This window comes from Gymnogyps californianus, chromosome 13 (genome assembly GCF_018139145.2).
Source record: "Gymnogyps californianus isolate 813 chromosome 13, ASM1813914v2, whole genome shotgun sequence".
Taxonomy (NCBI): Eukaryota; Metazoa; Chordata; class Aves; order Accipitriformes; family Cathartidae; genus Gymnogyps; species Gymnogyps californianus.
Window position 1 is genome coordinate 496,507 of NC_059483.1, and position 15,011 is coordinate 511,517.

Sequence of the window (15,011 nt, forward strand, 5' to 3'; positions counted from 1 at the left end):
CATTGTTTTTCGGAGGAAGGGACCTAAGGGTAAGCACAGCCTTGCAGGCGAGGGGTGGGACAAGAGGCACATCGGCTTGGGGTGTTTCTCCGGTGGGCAATGGATTAGGGCTTAACTTGGGTATTCAGGCTTTTTTCCTTATTGGGGGTCTCATTCTGCTGTGCCCTCCTCTGAAGGCATCATGGCCAGAGTCGCAGTCCCCGAGTTTGTTGCCGTGCTCCCGAGGGTGCCGCTGCATAGGTGAGCAGAGGCTGCAGGAGCTACGGGACCCAGAGGGCACTCGGGGCTCGTGGTGGGGCTGGTCGAGTCCGGGGCACAAACCCCGATTCAAGTGTCAGGCCTCAACGAAGCTGCAGGCTCGCATTTGGATCTGCAGCCACCAAACCCGCGCCGGCCACTGTGCCAGCGGTGCAGACAGTGGCTGATGTAGGGCAGCAGCGGTCTGGCCAGACGGGACCAGCTGCTGGAACAAGGCTGCCCGTTTTCTGGGCCCGAACCATCGGAGGGTCGTTGCTCTGACAAGATTTCTGCAGCTTATGCGTTGCAAGTGGCACTGGAACACAAATCTTTCGATTCTAATCCAGAAGCAAAATTGCCTGAAAGTCTGGATTTTGCAAACTTGTACCTCTGTTATTTGAAGGAAACTTGGAACTTGTCTTCCCATTTCTGTCTCATCTCTGTTTAAAGTATTATACTGCTTTGTAGTGCTCCCTTCTGGAGCAAAAGCCCTTCGGCTATTAGATTTTCATCCCACCGTCTGCTGACCGCTGCCAACATTCAATGGGTTGTGAGCTGCTAGTGGCCAAAAGCCATCTCTGGTGGATCGCCTAATTAAAAGGGGCCATTGAAAACCTGGCATGTTCTAGAAAACGGCTGTCTGCAGAGTGATCTTTTTAGGAAGAGCTGGGAAAAGTTTACAGTATAACGATAGCACTCAATGAAGAAGGGGAGATGTGAAAGATGAGGGGTTTTTAATGTAATATAAAATAGCAGTTTCCAAAGTTGTTTGACTCGTGAATCGCTGTCATCCTTCAGTATGTCTCGTAGATCCAGATGTTAACTGCAAGTGGTACAAAGGCACCAGGGTTGGTGTGCTGTTGCATGTGGTTCCTTGGAGAGCGGTGGACCCAAGTCTGGGAACCCGCTCACGCAGGGGGTGGGCTCAGGTCGGGCTTTTGGCAGTCGGTGTGGCAGGTCATTAAATGGGAAGGAAATTGTGGCTAAATCTCTGCTTGAGTGGAGAGACTTCCGCATCTGGAGAGCAACTGATACAGATGATTTCTTCCCTGCACTTTTTTGTTCGGTCTGAATCGCGCGTGTCCCTGGGGTGAGCCAAATGGCAGAAGGGTGGGGTGGGTGTTCCCACGCATTCCTCCTGGGATTCCCCATACCAGGAGAGCGCTCCGGCCAGCGTGCCGGCCGCCTCGGTGTGCTCGGGCTCCCTGACTGCAAAAATGCTTCTTGGCCACTGTCAAATAAGCTGCTGAAGAAAGGTTTCAAGCTTTGGGGAGGAGCTGGGGTTGCAATGTTACATCCCTGGGATCTCCTAACTGTAGTGTCATTTTTTGCTGAGATTTGGTATCACAGCAAGCTGCAAAGCTCAGTGGATCTTTCCAAACAGCTTTGGAAACATCGGTTTCTACAAATCCTGAAGACAAAATATAAAATGGTAGTGAAAAGGAAAGCCTTCCATACTTTAACCAAGTGAGAGAGGTGCTCAGTTGCTGAATCCAGTAGGACCACTGGTTTTTAACAAATGTTGAAATTATTCTGCTGATCCTGATTTCCTAATTGGGGGGGATGGGGTGTGGAGGGAGGATGTCCAAAGACGAAGCTGTAGAGATGGAATACTGGCAAGTCAACAAGCACAGTGCTTTCAGAGAGATGCCTGGAGAATGTTGCTTCGTACAGGTGCCGCCTGCAAGAGGAGACTATGTGTGTGGGTCCAAGGGTTGGCCACAGGTCGGAGGAGCGTGCGCTCACACCTTCATTCTTCGCACTTTCCATAACCATCCATTTAACCTGTTTACTTGAATTTTCTCAGTCCCCAAAATGAGGGCAGACATCTCCATCTCATGCGTTAGAGTGGAGGAAGGGTACACCTGTGAGCTGCGGAAGCTGTGCATCTGCTGGAGACCACATCTTTATGCCTTGGTCGCTTCTGCATTTGGAGTGCTCAGTTAAAGAGCAAAAATGCTTTTTTTAACCTTTCCATGCCAAGCTACCGCAGCGGGCTGGGTGCTGGGAGCAAGCGGTGTTGTTTTGTTTCTGGATGCCGGTGCCAAGGCTGCTGAGCAGGCGATGCGCGCGGTGGTGCCCGTGGAGGACGCCTCTGCGGCACGGCGGCGTGGGGCAGTGCTGCCGTTCAGAGGCAAGTTTTACTGAGGATGCGTAAAAGAAGAGTAGAGTTCTGCTCATTATCTCAGACCTTAATTGATTCGGCAGAACTAATGAGGAAAATACAGGAAAACATTTACTATAAACTATTACTAAATGAAGCAGATTTGAACTGACACATGCAAAAGACCAGTTGTGTTAGGTAAGAAGTTGTTACTTTAATGGATGCTTTTTTCAGCCCAGAAACGCACGGATATGCCTTCAGAGCACTTTGAGCATGTAAAGTGCTAAGCGTTAGTAGTAGCAATAATTAAAAAATAACCCCCAAAGATCGAGGAGCCAAACTCATGGTTCACCCAGGACTCCTCCCTGTGGGAAGGAGTTTGAATGGTTTGAGATTGGCTACTGAAGCCAAAGCTCAACATAAATGAGAAACACAGCTTGAGTGGTGGAAGGGGGGCTCTCCCAAGGAAAGAGCAGCTAAGAAAATACAGCCTGAATAAATCAGGCGTCTCACTCCAAACAGTTTTGAGGGGGACGTGTTAGTTCGGCTTTCAGAGCAGCGCGGGTGTCCTTGGGACGAGGCGTGCTTGGCTGATCCGCTCTGCTTCTTGTCCCTGAGGAGCGGGGCAGAGGAGCCGCGTTTCCAGCGGGGGTGAATTTAAAGGACATACAAACTTTCGCTGCTTAAATGCATGCTATTTTGACTATGACAGCCCCTTTGGAGCCTGTTGTTCGTTAATCCCTCTGCCTGCCCATTCCTGGGGGATTTGATTGTATAATCTGAAGTATTGTATTTAATGCAGGATGAAGGCTAACATAATAAGCTTGACCAGTCTTCCTGGCGGCATGAAGGATGTGCAATTTCAGTTAAAAGACTGCTACTTCTTTATATTTCTCTGCTTTGAGCAGTTCCATGTGCAGTCGCACGTGCTGCTTCAGCTCCCTGCAGGGTGAAGCGCCGGTGTGTGCCAGACCCCCGGCTTGTGCGGAGCGAGGAAGGGGGACCCGTGCCGGGGCTGCCTGGGCCGGGGGGGAAGATGTTTTGGGGGAGGGCTGTGCAGAGCAGGTCCTGCCAGGCTCCTGTCCACATTGCCCTCAGCTTTCTTTACGAGTAGTTCAGCCTCGGAGTCAGCACGACGGGGTTGGGACTTGCGGAGTGATGGATGGCCACGAGTCGGGCCAGTTCCTGCAGGAGGAGGTGGCAGAGGAGTCCGAGGGGGGTAATCACACTGTCTAGCTGCAGGCGTCCAGCTTCGGTGCCGCTGCTGGAGCTGAGGCTGGAGCCTCTGGGCGCTCCTTGCAGCTCTTACATCCTCCCTAACACCGCGAAGAAGGCTCCCATTATAGACACCCCCCGCCCTTTCCTCCTGCACCTGAAGTGACACAACAGAAGATGGATGGCCGCAGGAAGCCTGTGTTTGTTCAAGCCGTTGTCGGGCTTTGGCCTCGCTGTAGCCGTCTGACTGGCTTTGCCTACAGCCCAGCTGTTCCCCGGTCCTGTCCCAGTCTTTCAACTCGCCTGCATCTTCCCTCCGAGACGGGTTCTTGCAGGCAGCAGCCGAGCAGGCGTCCGTAAGGTCTGCTGGGGGCTGCTGCTGCTGGAGCAGCAGCCAGAGCTTGGGTTTCGCCCTCTGAGATGACACGTGGTGCTGAGAGCATCTTCAGACGTTTCAAACCCCCTCACCTCTGGTGGTTTGAGGTCTGTGGCTGCGGCGGAGGTGAATGTGGTGCTGCCGCCTAGACGCAGCAGTTTGGCCTGAGCTGGGCTTGGTCTTGAACTGGCTGGAGGTCTGTGTCTTTGCAAACTCACTGAAAACAGTTTCTTGTTTGCTTTCAGGGGGCTGGTGGGCTCAGCCTGTCGGGTCGGGTCAGCCCTGGCCCTGAGTCCGGCTTCAGCCACGCGGTCTGCCGAGCCCATCGCCTTGTAATGGGCGAGCACTTTGACTGTTGCCGAAAACTCAGAAATCAGTAAGGGCAGGACACGTGGCACAGGCACCCAGGGCTGCCGGGCATCCCGTGCCTCCGATGATTGTGCAGGTTCCTGAGTAATTCTTGTGCAGCACAGAACAGGTCTAAGGAGATGAAAAGTCCCGGGAGAATCACTTGTCTGCAGAGTGCTTGCTGTGCCCTGCCTTCCCCAACAGCCATCGGTCCTGTGCTCGCTGGGCTTCCCTCCCAGTTCACTCTGCTCACTTCATGTGAGGGACACAAGCCTGAATTCCATGGTCGTTTTAATCAGGTGAATGTCCTATGTGAAGCTGCCAAGAGTGAATGTTAGGAGCTGGCAGGAAAGAAAAGGGTTGGAGTTGAGAGTAGAAAGAGGGAAGAATGAGTTTTATAAGACAGGGGGAAAAAAGCTTTCCTGTAAAATAAAAATGAAGATAAGAGGCTGAAAAACTGCCAGGCATCAGGAGCTCTGCAGAAGCCGAAGGAATGCTTTTCAGCACGGGGGTGACATTTGTCTGTGGTGGAGGGAGGAGCGGGTGCACTGACATGGCTGTTTTTCTCTCCGTGCGGCCGATGCGGCTCTGCTGCTGGTGCCGCTGGCTGTGGTGCGGTGGATGCACGTTTGGCTGGGGAGTGGTGCTCCATGGGGGTTTGACGGAGGGAACCTGGTGATAGTTTTGCATTAGCAATTACTCCTCTTCAGCAAGACATTAACTTCCCGATTCGGGGCTGGAGGCGATAGTCGTCCCGGCTGTCACCTGTGCGAGGGCGAGGCGCACGGGGCTGCACGTGGATCGTTGTGGCTTCCCAAGGCATGAACCAGCACGGAGGTCTGCAGGAGAGGTCCCCAGGGCTGCAACCGAGCAGCTCTCACGCATGCTCAGAGGAGCATCTGGGCAGGTCCCGCAGATGCTGGCGGGCCCCCCGGCATCGGTGCTGATTCACCCTCCCGGGACTCTGCTCCCCGCCGTGTCTAGATGCCGTCCGGCTGGAAAAGCGGCTGGCGTGGTGGAGCGGGGGCCGTGGCTCCCATGGGCGGGACGCGGTCCGGGTTGCCTCTGAGAGCAGACAGATGGGTGTTTGGACAGCCAGGGCTGGCACTGTGCAAACATGCAAAACACAGCAAAACCGCCGCTTCCTCACTCCAGAAACTTGCGGTCTAAGTAAACTGTGAAACCAGGGTGCAAATCTCGTTTTAAGACTTTTTTTTTAAGGACATCTGCTGTGCTGTGGGGGTGCTGATTGCTTAGCGTAGATGATTCTCGAGAAAAATTCAGCAAGATTCATTTTATCAGAGGTTCTCAGCCCAAGTGCCTCGACTGGCCAAGAGTGCACATTGATTTGCCTCCCATTGCCTAAAAAATATGATGGGAAGTTAGAGGAGCTGTGTGATAATGCCTGCCCTTGCAGCAGCACTACAATTAGAGACCGCTTACGTCTCAAGTGCCCTAACAGTAGAGTCCTCTTCTGAGGATGACATTTTCCTCCAGGCATCCCAAAAAGCCTGTTTTTGACAGCTCTGGTTGCGACGCTCCAGCAGATAAACGCGTGATTGTGTGTACAAACTGCTGGCAGCACGGGGGGGCTCCGGGATGAATGGGCTCTGCCTGGGAGGGGTTTCATGGCCAGTCTGGGCTCTGCCCAACACAGAGGAGAGCTTGTACTTTCTGTTTTCGTAATGCAGCCGGGCCAGCTTGCCACCATCTCTCGCTCTGCCCGTTTTCCTACGGTGTCTATGCAATATTTCCACGTTGGTTTTTAGCCTCTCCCTACTGTTCGAGTCCATGTCCTGCTATTCTCTTCGGACAGTATCCAAATTACTTTTAATATTCTCTCTGCAATCAGAGATTTCCCTGAGTCATACCTAAACGTTAATAAAAGCCTAATGGTTTATGTTAAGGAAGGTGAGAGATAAAACTAGAGCCCTTTTATCACAGACTTTAATGGCCTGAAAATGTCAGTTGTGCGGGAGCAACTGCCAGATTTTGAGCCTATGAAGACGATGGCTAAGTCCCACAAATCAACAAGTTTGGAGCGGATTATCGGATGCTGGCTGTGTCATTTTCCCAGGACTCCAGGCATGCTAGAAGCCAACACTTTAATCCGCTCTGATACGATGCATGAAAGGAGCCGGACTCCCTTTCCACTTACTGCTGCTCTGCGACGCTTTCAGACCCGCTGTAGTAGAGTCAGAAAAGCCTTGCTGAAAGCAGAAGCTGCAGGGCTTTTTTCTGAACTGCAGCCTGCTTTTGATTCAGAAATAAACTCCATCTTTGCTTAAGAACTATTTTTAAGGTCACAAACACAGGATGCAGAAATCAGTACGTTTCATGGTTTTCCTGAGTGCTGCCTCACCACTCCTCTTCCTCCTTCTGTTTCCAGCAGACTTCCTTCCCGAAGGGACATCCTGCGCGCCTGCCTCTGGGGCGCAGCGCCCAGGGCTGGGGAGCTGTAATGGAAATTCTGGGAAATTGCTTTTTCTGCTCCTTTTAGGCCTGGGATAAAGAACTGAACTCGCACCGTGAAAATAGCTGAACTCTTGAGCTCTGATGTGGCTGGAAATCTTTTATCTCTGTCCCACTTTGTTTTTGCAGTCACGCTCAGGGGTTAATCTGACTAACCCTCCTCTTAGATGTGGCTCCTTCCTTTGAATTAATTTGCATCACTTGTGAAATTTTGCAGAAATACTGAGTACGCCCTCCTTGCAAGTGTGCGGGGTGACGGCAACGCTGCTCAGCCGGTGCTGGCTGTGGGATGTCTCCAGCTTGCACCCGAGGTGGCTCTTCATTAGCGTCAAAGTGGCAGAGTCAAATGTTTTGGGTGCAGAAGGATTCGAATCTAGACTCACCCAATATTTCCACGAGTTACTGAGTATCCAGAGTGTGTAGCAGCAAAATAGTGGCAATACAGTAAATGCCCACGGGGTTGTTTTAAAATGCAGATGATAGAAAGAGATTGGTTTTGGAAGAAAACTTGAAGTTTATGCTTTCCCCGCTTCAGGGTAGGGCAGTTTGATTTAAGATGGAGCGAGATTTAACCCATTCTGCATGGAGAAAGCCTTTTAGCACAACCTTTACATGCGATTTCCCAAGCTGCGGTGATTGCCTGGTGCCTGCAGAAGGATGTAACTTGGCTGTATCCTGTTTACCATAACGTGACAGAGTTACGATGTCCCCTCAGTGCTGTGGTGTACAGACAGCAGCAGCACAGTGTGTCACCCCACTCTGGGACCTGAGAGAGGGAAACACCATATGTCTCCTCCTGCCCGTCCGTCGGAAGAGCTGATGTCATTTGAAGAAAGGTGTTTCAGAGGAAGGATGTATGCGGCCAAAATAAAGCTTGGCCTGCGTTAGAATCGTTACATCCTGTTTACCATGGAAAACACTTTGCGCTGATATTAGCTCTGAAATGCGTGATTTATAAGCAGGCAGGCGCAGCAGATAAGGAACTTCCCGTGATTTCGGCCACCTGTGAGAAGAAAGGGCTGCGTCCCTCGGGCTGGGAGGCGGCGAAGCAGCCGGCAGACAAATGCCAGTACCGACTCCCCGGGCAGCTGCTGCGGAGATGAGGTGCTGAGCATCCCTTGGGCTCCCAGGCGGCCTGAGGTGCCTCTGTGCCTCAGTTTCCCAGCAGCAAGGAGCCTTGTGAGCTTCAGGTGGCTAATATTGGTAAAGAGTAATGAAGAGGGGCTAGAGATAATCATCCCCAAGACAAATAAATAAACCCAAGTGCATTTCTAAAGGTCTGGCTGTGAATGGAAGGGACCATTAAATCAGAAACATGAATGGCTTGCCGTATCCTTTGTATGGTATAAAAAAGTTGTGTTGCCCAGTTACAGGGGGAAACATACACACTTAAGAATTTGGGCTGCGATTTTGTTTCTTAATAGAATGAAATGCCGTAAAACTGCAAAATGCATTTAGCAAAGTCGCTAGCATCCACAACACTTGATCCTTTCGTCTCGGTCCCATGTGAACCGAGCTGCAGCTCCGAGCGTGTTGCCTTCTGCTTGGCACTCGCTTTAGCAGAGGAAGTTTTTCAAATCAGTCTTTGTTAATTCACGTCTGACGCGACCGGCAGCAGCAGCGGACATGGGGTCTGGTGTCTGCTGGGGCACAGGGGACCGAGATCAGTGTGGTTTCGTGGAAAGGACCCAGTCTGCCGTTTGCGGCAGCACGCTTGCGCTGGTCCAGCAGCAGGGAAATGAGCCCTGGATGTGTCTGCAGTGGTGCGCTCCCTCCGGTCAGAGGCACAAGCCATTCCGCAGATCAGGGGAATTGTCTGCTGTGTGTGCCATTGTGCAGAGGATGCTGTGGGCCTGTGACGGGAGCAGGTACTCAGGAAGCCAGTGCTGTTTGCTGACCAGCTGCTACAAAAGACCGAGAACTGGCTGGCACCTACAGCGCACACCCAGCCCGGCGGGGTTTGCTGCTGGCTTCTCCCACGCAAAGAGGAGGGAGCAGTGCCACGGCCTGCGGTCCCCACACCGACTGCCCCACCACGGACCGGCCCTGGCCGCTGCAGAGAGGTTGCCAGCCCTGTGGTGGTCTGGCAGGGGCTTCTTTCCTCCCACCTGCAAGGTGACGCCATCCCTCGCTCCTGGAGACACAGCCCAGTTGCTTCGCATACATTTTGAGTTTTAGCAAGTTTCTTCCCTGTTTTTGTCCAGGGGTGTGTTGCTGTAGTGTGGCACCAACCCAAGACATGTGGTCGTGGCCAGGAGGGCAGACAGGCACGAGGCGGGAGGTGCACCCCAAACCGGGGTCAGAGCGGAGGGGTGGTCCTGCCCGGCTCTCACGCTCTTGCTGCAAAGCCTGAAGATTTGCCTAATCTTGTAAACCGTCTGGAGAGAGAGGAGAGCTGAAGATTTAGTCTGGTTCCATTAATGAAATAATAACGATAATAAGGGAATTAAAATACAGGCCCTGGTGCACTCAGCCCAGGGAGGAGGGACTGTGCTGGTTGTCAACTTCTGCTGCCTGGTGGAAGCACGTGGTCCAGTTTCTTAACAGATACAGCCTCAAATCTCTGCATTTGTTCTGCTTAAATTAGTACTCCTGACGATTATTTTGGAAGGAATATCTATGTTATGGCTGAGTTCAGTAAGGTGTAAAATGTGCTTAGTTTTAGGGGTGTGGGTTACAGTCCGCCAGCGGTCTCTTGTCTAGAGTTTTGTATAAGCACTTCCCACAGTCAGAGCCTTAATTTGGTGTGCTTTCAGGCAGCCTGCAAATACCCGGAGTTGTCGGCACATCAGCCCTGCAGCTGCATGCCCACACCCGGGAAGGGTGACAGCACAATTGCGGCTTCTCCTAAGATGAGCCTGAAATGACACTGTAGATGATGTGGTAATGGCCCTTGAAACATGCCCATCATTTGAACAGCTTCGGCTGCACCCACAGCACTTCATAAAAGCTGCTGCAGGAGTGTCAGCAGGTAAATTGTCGGCAGCGAGACTGTTGTGGTGTTCAGACGTTGTTGAATCCATCCACATTGTCTGAGCAGAAATTCTAAGGAGTCTCAGAGGATTCAGGGTGAGAGTGGTCATAAATCTTGGGTGCGTCTCGGCAGGGTAGGAGGAATACGAGGCATCAGTCCTGTTTTCAAATGCTGCTGTCATGCAGCAACTGTGCTAATTAATTTAGCACAGGATAGTAAAGTCTGTTGTCTTGCTTTGGGCCAAATGAGCCAAATGCCTGCTCACAGACAAGGCTCACAGGCGAGGAGTCCTTAACAGTTGTCCTCTGCCTTCGCCCCTTGGCACCTGAGAGCGAGTCGACATGGGAGCCTTGATGCCGGCCTCGTGCCCCCGGTTGCCAGGCCTCGCGCGGGGCGGCTCGTCCGCCGGGGCCAGCCCCTGCAGTGCCGCTCACCGCGCTGTTCCTGCCGGAGCCGGCCGCCTGCTCCAGCTGCAGCGCCTGCCATCCTGCTGTCCTGAATTTAACTTTTCTGTGGCAAAGGCAGTTCCAGAGCTTCGAGGAACAGCTTGAAAGCGGGAGCCAGAGGCGAATAATGAACATCTTGTGGTCTTGGGCACAGGGCACAGCTGTACTTGCTCCCCAGGGCATGGCGAGCGGCTGCGGGCTGAGGCTGTGGCTCCAGCGTTTCTGGGCAGAGTTTTGCAGCCACTGCTCTTCCCTCCGTGTCCCACAGCGTGGTGCCTCCTCCCGCTCGGCAGCTCCTGCATCCCGTCCCATCCCATCCCATCCCATCCCATCCCATCCCATCCCATCGCAGTGGAAGACCAGTGGAAATTTTGCTGTTGTCTGCAGTAGCAGCAAGATCAGAGCCAGGATTTACAGTCCTGAGAGTCGCCAGCAAGCTTCCCCCCCAGGCTTGGCTCTGTTCTCAGTCACTTCCTCACTTACTTGCAGGGAAGTAGTATTTTGAGTTCTTTTATTGGAGAAACCTTTTGCTTCGCCTTTTGTTTGAGAAGGAAGGAGCCGGAGATGGCTGCTGGGCTTGCAGCCGCCCCAGCTGAGCGCAGCTCCGTGCGCTCCGGAGCGCTGATCCCCAGCGCCGATCCCCAGCGCTGACCCGTGGGAAGGGGGACCCATCGCAGCGCTGGGGCGGCACGCAGGACCAGCCCTCCGCGGGCAGAGCCACCGCCTCTGCGAGGGCAGGCGGCCGCTGGCGAGGGCTCGTCTTCAGCGGGCTGAGAAACCTCCCCTGCGGCACAGCCCCCGCCGGCGAGGGGCTTCCAGCGCCGTGCCGGAGAAGAGACCTCTGACTGCTTTGGTGGGAGAGCGGGGCAAGGAGCCCCCTTGTCCCCTTTTACTGTCGCACCAGACCTTTGTGTTGAGGTGAGGGTGCTGCTAAAGTAAATGGGCCTTTGGCTGGAGGGTGCCCTCCTGGGGTGCCCTGCACCTGGATGGCTCCAGCAGCGATCCCAGTGCTGCTCTGATCCTGCCCGTAGCATGGGCAAGGGCAGAGCTCCTCTGACAGCTCATCTCCAGCAAAGCCTGGTCTGGATTTGGCTCTGAGGGTAGATCTGGCAAGCACAAAGGAGGCTCTATTACAGCTCTGTGCTCCCGTATGAACCAGTTACATTTTCCTATTCCGTGACCCGGTAGTGAGGAGCTTTCCCTGGGCACAGCAGGGCCGTCAGCAGTTTGTCCACGCTGAGCCCGAGGTGGTGATGGCGGGGGGGACCTGCTGGTGTTCGCTGCAGCCCCTTGACATGCGTGTCTCTCCGCAGCTGCAGCCGGAGCAGCTGGACTGTGGAGCGGCGCACCTTCAGCACCCGCTGGCCATCGTCAACCCCGTCACAGCGACCCCCGTGTTCACCTACAGCGGCCTGACCGCGGTGGCGGTGGCCAGCGTCAATAACTACACCGTTGTGTTCCTGGGCACTGCCAGCGGAGGACTCCTGAAGGCAAGTGGAGCCCGGCAGCACCAGCGCGGGGGAGGCAGGGCTGGGGGGACAGGGAGGGCGGCGGGGCTTCCCCTTCCAGCGCCTCTGGTTTGCACAGAGGACAATGTCTGTTGTTGAGTTTGTCTGAGCACCTGCTTTCGTTTGGCAATGAAGAAGTAATTGGGTGCTGCCATAATCTGTACAGTGATACACGCTGCCTGGTGACTGGTGGCCGTTAATTATTGTTCAAGGCTGCCATGCGAGGAGGATGTTCTTGATGAACCCTATGCTGGAAATGTTACTGGGCAGCGTTTAGTTATTAGCAGCTCTTCTAGTAAATTCTCCCTCCGAGCTGATGGCTTTTGAAGGCTCCATGTAGATGGGGGAATCACCAAGAGATGCTTCATCACAGCTGAGCTCAAAGCAGGTGTGAATCCATGCATCTGATGGAGTATCTGTTTTAAATAATGTGCCAGAGGCAATGTAGGGCAATGCAATACCCTGGCTCTGGAGCCAAGATGCAAGGCCAAGGTTTCAGTAACTTTAGTGCTTGAAGTTTGCCAGAGAAAGTTTTGATTCCAGCCAGCCACAACAGTTTGGTGTACTCTCAGCATCAAAAGTCCATAGAGGAGAGGGAAAAAAAGCCCTGGAGCAGAGACAGGGCTGATACCTGCTTTGTCTCAGCCTGGGGTGAGTGATGCATAATGTGGAATATTGGATCAAAATGCTTGGAGAGAAGAAAACTGATCCATTCTCTTCCCTTGCGTCCAAGAGCTCCTGGCAGAAATGTGGGAATGATCACAAAGAAACTCACTGCTTTGATTTTTGCCCGCAGGGGCAGGTAGTTCACGAGGGTGGGAGGAAACTGGCACCCCGGCCAGGTGCACTGGGCTGGAGAGGCACATGCCACACGCAGCGCGGCCCCTGTTCACACAGTATTAACAGCTCTGCTTCCATTATCATCTCAGAGAAAGCTGCCTTATCTGCTGCGCCTCCATTAGGGAGAGGCTCCTGGCTACCCTTTGCTGGGATAATTTGCTCAGATAGCTCTAATCTAATTCTACAACACAGCTGCATAACCAGAAGCCCTTTTACCTTCGGGGCTCCTTGTTATTTGGCACGGGATACAAGATACTTTGCGTGAGTTATCATTCAGATTTGCTGCCTGAGAAAAGACAGCAAAGGGGCAGAAATAGTGCTCGACCAGCTCCTGCCAGCAGCAATTAGGGCTGCCAGGGGTATGTATGGGGAATTAATCAGATAGGCTGCAGACGGGCATTTCGTGAGGGCCTTTATCAGTGCCACGTCCAGCAGTCATTAGAGGAAAGACAGCACTTGGGAAGCGGTGGCCGGGGCAAGGTGTGCCAGGGTGCAATGCCCTCGAAGGAGTCGGGGGGTGGGAAGGGTCTGTTCTGGCGAGTCCCCACGTGTCCGGGTCTGGAAGCCTGTAGACAAGGTGCTGTGGTGGGGTTACCCAGAACTTCAGCCCACTCTGCTCTCACCAGTGCCAGTGCAGCGCATGTCCTCCAGCACACCCTGACCCTGCTCCAGTGAGAGGACTGGTGGTCTCTGCCCCTCTGCGCTGCTGTGGTGGCTCTCCCCCGGGGGCCCGCAGCTCATGGGGATCCAGGGAAAGTGTCTGCGCAGTGAAAGCATAGGGCGAAGGAGCCCAGGAGGCAGAAGGACCTAGGGACAGGCGCCTAGAAACAGCCAAGCGTAGAGCAAATCTCAGCAAGAAGGGAGAGAGGACGATCGCAAAGCCAAAGTGGAGGGCGCTGGGACTCGGTTCGTGGACGTCTTGGGTGATCCCAGGCAAATTATTTAGCTTCTGGATAGCCAGCTTTTAAAATGGGGATAATGATAGTTCCCTTCTTTTTCTGCATAGTAGCTTGCAGTGCTTGCATATGGTTCTTAGCAGAGGGAAGCCCTCTGCTTTGAGCTTGTGCTATCTTACTAGGACATGTCGGTGCTGCTCCAGTGTAAGAATTAATTAATCCTATGTTAATTAATTAATCCAGACTTTAGAGAGCAGAGGCACGCTTGGTCCTTACAATTACTGCCTTCCCTTGCTAGTAAGGAGGTAGAAATTTTCCTCGCTCCCTTTCTGTTTTAAGCTGAAAAGTGACTGTCACGCGAAATTGTGTAGCCCTATTGTTATTTCCTCTCAGCAATGCCACATTTAATTTGCTGAGTTTTCAAGTCAAATGCCAAGACATTCTGAGATCTGAAAGGCACACTGATGCTTTGCAGCCTCTTCCATCACTGCCAGCGCTTCAGCTGGTGATTCATGAGGCAAGGTAGGATTCGGCTTTCTTGCGGCAGCTGCCATGGTCTTCTGGAGTTAGCAGAGATAAAAGCTTCTTTTGGCCAGGAATGACAACACTTATTTTTCAAATATGCAGGGAGCAGGGGATGCCGTGTTGTACAGCCCTGGTGCTGATTTTCACTGGTTTTTTATTAAGCTTTGGAAATGCAATGTTCTTTGTAACAGAAATGCACATATGTATGTAATGAGGGCTGAAGGCTGGTGCCACTTACATTAGGGTAAAGCCAGAGTAACACTTCTGTGGCCTGCTGGAAACAACCGTGCAGTCGAGCCGTGCAGTGGGTAGAGCCTTAGACTAGAAGTTTTCCAGGCAGCCTCTCAAGCGGAGGGCTTTAAACAGTGGGACCAAGGGCTGCGAGGGTTGTTCATCACTGAGTGGGGCTCCTGGCCGTGGCCTGGGCTTTCTGGACCACTCAGTGCCTTCCCTGTGGCACAGAGCTGGCTTTTCAGTAAAGCTCTGTGTGTGCAGCCTGCAAAGTGTGTAGAGATTTACAGCGCTTGAAAATGTGGAACACCATTAGATACCACTTTGAGTCTTGTTTATAACCGAGGAAAAATAATCTTCTCCCCATAGTGTTTGAAAAATGGTCTCAGTGAGTGGCTTCTTCTCACTACAGATTAATCTGGACAGTACCATGAAGGTTATTAGCAGAAGATCCATTTCGGTGGCTTACGGAGAACCTGTCCACCCCATCATGCAGTTTGACCCTTCTGATTCCACCTACCTCTATCTGATGACCTCCTATCAGGTGAGATCTTTGGTCTTCAGCAAAATAGTCCTTTGAGCATCATGCATTTGATTTAGCGTTCAGCACTAAGCTGGGAGCAGGAAGGGACAATAAAATTGGCTTTAACATTAATGGGCAGAGCCAAGAAGTTCAGAGCTTTGGCTGGGGTGTCACAGGGCTTTCCGGGGGGGTACCTGTGCCTGTCCATTCTTCTGCGCAGGGTGGGGATCACACCGAGCAGACTGGCTTGTCAGGCTTTCTGGTCTTTGTGGTGGCCAAGTAAAAAGAAGAGTGAAAGATAACGAAACCAATCCCA

At 52.8% G+C, this 15,011-nt stretch overlaps 1 protein-coding gene across 1 annotated transcript in view; it reads left to right on the plus strand.

Moving 5' to 3' along the window:
- Positions 1-15,011, plus strand: part of PLXND1 (plexin D1) — an 85,952-nt gene that overhangs the window by 9,367 nt on the left and 61,574 nt on the right. Inside the window, exons 2-3 of the mRNA XM_050904541.1 lie at positions 11,486-11,662; positions 14,585-14,716. Of these exons, the coding sequence (XP_050760498.1) occupies positions 11,486-11,662; positions 14,585-14,716 (309 nt within the window). The remainder of the gene's footprint in view (positions 1-11,485; positions 11,663-14,584; positions 14,717-15,011) is intronic.